General features: G+C 35.2%; 1 protein-coding gene across 1 annotated transcript; it reads left to right on the top strand.

The window, feature by feature from the left end:
• Positions 1 to 266: 266 nt before the first annotated feature.
• Positions 267 to 7,061, top strand: LOC110780111 (60S ribosomal protein L18a-like protein). Its single transcript, XM_056843194.1, has 4 exons — positions 267 to 720; positions 1,945 to 2,029; positions 2,863 to 2,983; positions 6,726 to 7,061. Exons 1-4 carry the CDS (start codon positions 492 to 494, stop codon positions 6,777 to 6,779), a joined length of 489 nt encoding a protein of 162 aa, XP_056699172.1. The 5' UTR covers positions 267 to 491; the 3' UTR covers positions 6,780 to 7,061.

Here is a 7,061-nt window from a genome sequence, read left to right as displayed (position 1 = left end):
CATTAAAATTGTAAAATATAGCAAAGAACAAATAAACAATTGAAAGAAAAAATAATGAGTGAAAGAAGAGGATGCCACTTGTCATCTAAACATCTATGGTGTTGCTTTTTAAATACTAGGTATAGACTAGGTATAGATTTTATAATTATTTTCGATTCGGGATACTTTGATTTCGGGTGGATCATTCCAAACCAAATAAACAAATGACCCCTTTCTTGAAGTCATTTTCAACCAACCATAACAAAGTTACAATTACTCTTGGGCCCTTTCAAACGTGACCGAACCTTCCCCTCTCTTTCCCTCTTTTATCCTCTTGATCGAAAGTCTTTGGATTGAAAAGAAACCAAAACCATTAAAAAGAAATTCATTTAATGATTTCCAAAACAATTATTCACCAAGAACAGTAGAATTGTTGAAACAATCATTCACTAAAAAGAAATTCAGCAAGGTTTTCGACTAGAAATTCTAAACGCATTTGAAGTTAATAAAAGATGAGTGCAGAAGGCAAGATCGTTTCCCACCATCATGAGCGCAACCAGCCTCATCAGGAAGATTTCGATCAATCTCCGCCCCCTCCGCCACCGCCTGTGGTGCCTCACTACGGCACATTTCAGGGTATTCCGTCCTCTCCCGCCATGGGTTTCCCTCAGCCTGCCCCACCTCCTGGCTCCATGGATCCCCCTCCTGACTACTACACCCGTGGCTATCAAGCCGTTCCAGGTCCTTTTCTTACTCTTAAACTCTCCCCATTTCCCATTTTTGGTGGATCATTGTTTCTTTTTCCAATGCATAAAGAGCTGCAAATAATAAATGATGTAGACAGATTTGATCTTGAGTCTTGGGTACCTTCCCCCCGAATACTCTACCAACTAAGCTATCTCGCTCGCTCCCGCCCATATTTTGGGTGGATTATTGTTGCAGTTTCAGTTAATGATGATGATTATGGAAATTGTATATCTGGTTGTAAAGGGTAGTTGTTGTTTGAGGGGTTAAATGGGTTTTGAGCAGGAATCTGGGTTTTTTGTGCGTTGACTTATGGGCTCAATAATTCTGTTTATTTTGCTTGAGAATTTGTGTGATATCAATGTTGTATGTGATTGCTGATTAGTAATTTCTGAAGCCATATTTCTTGCGAATTTGCAATTTTATGTTTGTTCTTAAGAATGTAGGGTTACATCTGACAAAATAGTAACAAATAAAGCATTCTTGTATTGAATGGAAAATTATGAGATGTTTCTGTTTGAGTACCTCAACATTTGAAGGCTTTTATTGGTCAAAGGAGGACTCTGAATCGTAGTTTGGGAGGGTTACACTTTGTTGATATTTCGGATTATTTGTTTGTGTTAAAGATGAACTGTCAAAGCACCTTTTCAAGTATATGTTATATCTTAAACTAATGAAGATTAACTTAGCTGCTGATCTTGGCTGCTCTTGTTTAGTACTTGTAGATTTTGATCAGAATGGAATTGAGGCTTCACTGCTGCCTAATAACTTAGTTATGTATTATGTTGAAGGAAATCTTGTAAATAAAACTTAAAATAGTTGCAATTGACGGCTATATTCTTGGTGGTGGATGTAATTTCTTAATGATTTATACTTCGTATGACTTATAGCTGATCTGATCATGTTTCCACAACTATATGAACCAGTAATTTTTCTGGAGCAGGTCTTAGTTCTGGAACATACCATGATTGTTAGTTGACCTTGGGATCCTAATGGAAGTTTGGATGAGATAAACTGCAGTCCCGTCCCCCCCCCCCCCCTCTCCCCGTGTATCCATGATACGATTGTTATCTTTTGTTACCTTTCTTTCTGTGAGTGCCTTTGTCTTTGATCCCGAGGTGGTTTGTATATGTTTGTACTATACTTGATATGAGCTTTCTCAAAATACTTCAACATGTATACTATTTTTGCTGATTAGTAAATTTATTCGACTATGACAAGGTTATGTGGTTGCTCAAGGAAGACCAATGAGAGAGGATCATGGCGATCGCCTTCCTTGCTGTGGTATTGGTTGTGGCTGGTTCTTGTAATGTCTCGCTCCCTTTCCCTTTGTTTCCCTCTGAGTTCATCCTTTGATTCGTGTTCGCTTCACTAAATAAGAATTAACTCACTTGAATACACATTAATGAGAGCTTCTAGGTGGTTGAATGGTGAAATAGAGAACAGAATATTTATGTATGAACTAATGGCCCATGAATGAAATCAATTGTTGTGTTAGTAATATAAAATCAGTCCACTAAGTGCCTGATTGGTCAATTTTCTAAAATAAGTGCTCAGTTGGTTGAATAGTCTTTGTAACAAGAAAAAAGAGAACATCAACAACCGCCTACTCAGTCACTAAGCTGAATTTTGGTATTTTCCTTATCCATGGGTCATGTCTCATAACATACATCCTCTCTCCATTCTTTAACATTCTTGTAACTTATTGTAGACTATTGTTTCTAGGAAAATGTGAAAATGGGGAATGGGGTGTAAGAAAAAGATAGATAAAGTAAGAGGGGACGGGTGTATGAAGAAGGTGGAAAGGTCTAAATATTATAGGGAATAGGGGTAACCGGGTAAGATGGTAAAATGTAAACTGCAAAAAGTAGAATAAAATAGGATTAGTACATTATTAAACACCCCAAGACGGGGAAGTAAATAGAACATTAAAGAACGGAGATAGAATTTGCTAAGCTTTGTCCAATACTAAAACGGAAGATGAAATAGGGAAGGATTTAAGAGAGCCTAAAACTAGTGCCCCCATATCACACCTTCCTGATCATTCACATAATAACATAAAGTGTTTTAATTTCTCCAATTGCAAAAAATAGGTCTCGGTTTCAATGGTGCTTATTAATTGTATTATTTTGTTTGAAGGTTCATAATCGGGTTCTTCCTTGGTGGTATCCCTTGGTATATCGGGGCATTTTATCTGGTTTGTTGCAGAACTGATGTCGAACAAAGAGAGAAGCCAGGATATATTGCCTGTACAGTTGGTGTAAGTTTTGTCTCTCTTGCCTTGCCTCTTAATCCGTTTACTCAGTTCCATCATACATCTACTATATCTTCATCTTTTCAAATTTTTAGTAGATGATGAGTAATTTTGATTCCGTGAGAAGAAAGTATTTCCTTGTTGCTGCTTGTGCTTTGTGGAGTGACGATTCTTCTGAACATATGATCATTATACAGCGCATTGTCGGTTTTTGGTTAAGAAGTAGAGGAAATAGAAAATAGGAGTTGTTCATGTTGGAGAGAAATGTGCGGCTGAAAGTCCTTTCCCTACTATGGAAGTTTGATGATCTACTTGTGCTATGAGCTTTCATTAAAGTATTGGGAGAGCAAGTTTCATGAAAAGCCTATAGCTGTTTTGTGTTTAAACCAAAACTCCAAAGTGTTTAGGATTAGAATATTTGACCAGAACTCTATTTTGAGAACAGGGCTTTATTCTTAGGACGTGCTTGGAATAAGGGTTCAGTTAAACGGCTACATCCATTTGTCCATTGTGGAAACTACCGTGGATCTTAAGCTGTTATTTATAATAGTTAAAGAGGGTAGAAATCATCCCATGTTGCTGGTTAATAGGTTCTCCTACCGTCTCCTATAGTCGTAATTTACTCAGGTCATGAGGGTAAAGTGTTCTTTCACCAAGTTAACAACCATCAATATCATGCAAAATAAGAGCACTTATACCAAAGGTAAGGAGTAGTAAGGGCGAACTTAAGTTAGTCTTCAAGGTATTTTCAAGATGCAAGTACGAGAAAAACTTGACCATTCATCATCTATTTTGATTTCCACAAGCAACTGCTTTAGGGAGCGTTATATTCACCTTTAAAAAATAAGTTAAGTTCAGATAAGTTCCAATAATTTCGGATAAGTTAAGATAAGCTCCAATAAGTTTGGATAATTTCAGATCAGTTCCAATAAGTTCGGATAAGTTCAGATAAGTTACAATCAGGTCTAATAAATTTCAATATTATTAATATAATAATAATAATTATTACTCCATCTGTCCCACATTACTTGTCACACTTTCCTTTTTCTTCCGTCTCAGATTACTTGTTACACTTTTAAATTAGGAATGACCCCACAATTATTATATTGTCTCTCTCTTCTCACTAAAAAAAAGTTTGCTCCCCACTCTCTCTCATTCAATTTTAAAATACCCCACTAACTACTATCACATCTATTTTTTCAATAAAATAACAACTGATAACCAAATAATCACTTATCACCTAAAACTTTATGCAAATGTAAGTGTAACGAGTAATGTGGGACGGAGGGAGTATTGTTATTTTGATTCTTATTGTTATATCATTATTATTATTATGATATTACAATTATAATTATAAATAACAAGATACGATATTAACTCGAACCTATAAGAACCCAAACCCGACGAAAATCGACCCGTTTCATTCCGCTACCCGATTAACCGGATCAGACATGAACATGACCTGATATGATTCCCGATCTGACAACCCAATCCGACATTACCCAATCCCATTCTATATGATCCCGAACAGTAAAAACCCGAATCAATTTTTAACCGAACCCGTTTCAACCCGGACCTGTTAAAAAGCGGAATCGTTTCAACCCGAACCCGCTTAAACTTGGGCCCATTTCAACCCGTACCGTATAAATCCAAACCCGTTCAAACTCGGACCTTTTCAACCCGGACCAGTATAACCCCTGACGCGTTTCAATTATTATTATTATTTATTATTTTATTATTTTATTTGAAGTATTATTTTTATTAATATTATTATTTTATTATTAATATTTATTATTATTATTATTATTATTATTATTTATTTTTATTATTTTTATTATTATTTATTATTTCCTCCGTTTGGAAATACTCACAACGGTGGTCACTCTCACGCATACGAATGCACAATTTTGATCGTTAGTATCTTGAATTTTGTTCAAGCAAAAATTATAAAAAGTTGATATTTTGAAAATACGCATTGAGACGATTTAGACGAATCTAACAAGACCCCATATGACTATGTTTTATCTGACATAGAACTTACCAAGAATAGTCAAGTAGAATATGTGAATAGTGTAAAAAGTTCAAACGTTGCGAACTTTTCTAAACGGATGAAGTATTATTATTTATTATTATTGTAAATTATTTTCATTATTGTTATTTATTTATAATAATAATAAGTTCCAGTCAGGTCTAATAAGGTCAAAGCAGGTTTGATCAACTCCAATAAGTTCAGATAAGTTCTGATAAATTCCAACAAGTTTAGATAAGTTAAGATTAGATAAACTTAGGTCAGATAAGTTGAATAGAACACATGCTTAGTATCTTTCTTGTGCTCTTTTTACTGTTGTACAGTGCGACTAGCACACTATTTCTATACTTCATAGGGGGAGCCATGGTTTTCCACCAATTCTGTTTACTTTTATTTCACGGTGTCATCTTTCATAAGTAACATAACCGCACTTGTTGAATTTTCATGATCCATAATTTTTATTGATTCTTTATGCAAAATGAGTTTTTTTTATTAACCTGAAAGGTCCACTCACTACTGAATCACTGGTGACTCTGTTGGCAAATGTTATACAATTATAATGGACTAGATTGTCTCATGGTAGAACTTTTTAGCTGTTAAGTAGCAGAGAACTAATTTCTTCTCAATCTGTCATCTGACGAGTTTTGAACTTTTAAGAACTTTGGTGTTTTAGCTGTTAAGTAGCATACTTCAGACAATCGGACCCCCTTAAACCCACCTCCTGGCTCCTGCCACATATAACCCCGTGGTTTATACTTTGGCAAATGAGTTTTTAATAGGATATTGTGAAAGAATCTTTTAGATCTTTAATGCTTCTTTTATAGGGTTTTGTATTGTTGCTCATCAAAATATATCACAAAAGTTGTACGGAGTATCAAGTATTAAATTTAGTACAATATGTAAGGAACGAGCTTACTGCTTACCAGATAGCTTCATGCAAATACTCGCTCCGTCCCTCAATACTCGCTCCGCTTTCCTGATAAAGCCGTATCTTAATATTCACCTCGTTTCTATAAATGACATACTTTTACTATTATAATATCATTTCTCTTACTTAACTATGGATCCACATATATTCTTATTTCCTAACAAAAACATTAAAAAATTCAACTCTCACCCCACCCCCACCAACACCCCTTTAGTTGACATACTTCCCACTAACTATATTAGAAAAATCCACACTATCAACTACCACCTAATAAATTAATAAGTCAACTAAGTTACCTAAAACTTTGTGCTGGTCAAACCGTGGCGAGTAAGGGACAGAGGGAGTACTAGAGAACTGATTCCAATAAATAGCCCTGAGTATGATATGATTTTTCTCCCCCTAGTGTTCCAGTTCTAATTGGCAGTTCTTACTATATTCTTGAAGGTGTACAACTTAACATGGTTTTATGGACCTTCACTAGCCGATTCCTTAGGTATCTTTACTGTCTGTGGAAACTTCTTTGATGCTTAAAGGGTGAACAATCATGAACGATGTTTTTATATATGCATTTATTTAGAGCCGCATCACGTTAGTTACGGCCTCAAATGTTTATTTTAGAACCATGTTTGTTAGCTATTATTTGATTCTTAAAATTAGGCTTGTGATGCAGTTATTGTATCCAAGAAGATGAGACCTTAAACAATTTAACATGGGTTAATTAATTAACACAATCTGGAAGCAGTCTTTACTCATAACTCACTTTGCGCTGATATTTTGTGCTGATTTTGCAGACTGTCGTGGCTATTATAGCCACTGTTTTCGGTGTGGCAAAATTTAATTACTGAGTATCCTTGCGCATGGAAAAGAAACCCGTGGGTATACATGTGCATTTGCTTGTGAGTCGTTGAGCAGTTTTTCAAGTTAAGGAGAGGTTCCAATAGTTTGTTGTACTAGTGCCTAAAGTGATTAGACATATAAATAATCTTTGTTGTGAATCTTTTTCTGTATATAAACTTGTTTACAACGATTTGTGTCAGTAGAACTAAGCATTAAGCATTTGTACGTTTGTATAAAATCTTGTGTATTTGATCACATGAATTATATCATAAAACTGGGATTGTATGTCA

This window comes from Spinacia oleracea, chromosome 4 (genome assembly GCF_020520425.1).
Source record: "Spinacia oleracea cultivar Varoflay chromosome 4, BTI_SOV_V1, whole genome shotgun sequence".
Taxonomy (NCBI): domain Eukaryota; kingdom Viridiplantae; phylum Streptophyta; class Magnoliopsida; order Caryophyllales; family Amaranthaceae; genus Spinacia; species Spinacia oleracea.
The sequence above is the reverse complement of the archived record's forward strand: the minus strand, read 5'-3'. Positions and strand labels throughout refer to the sequence as shown.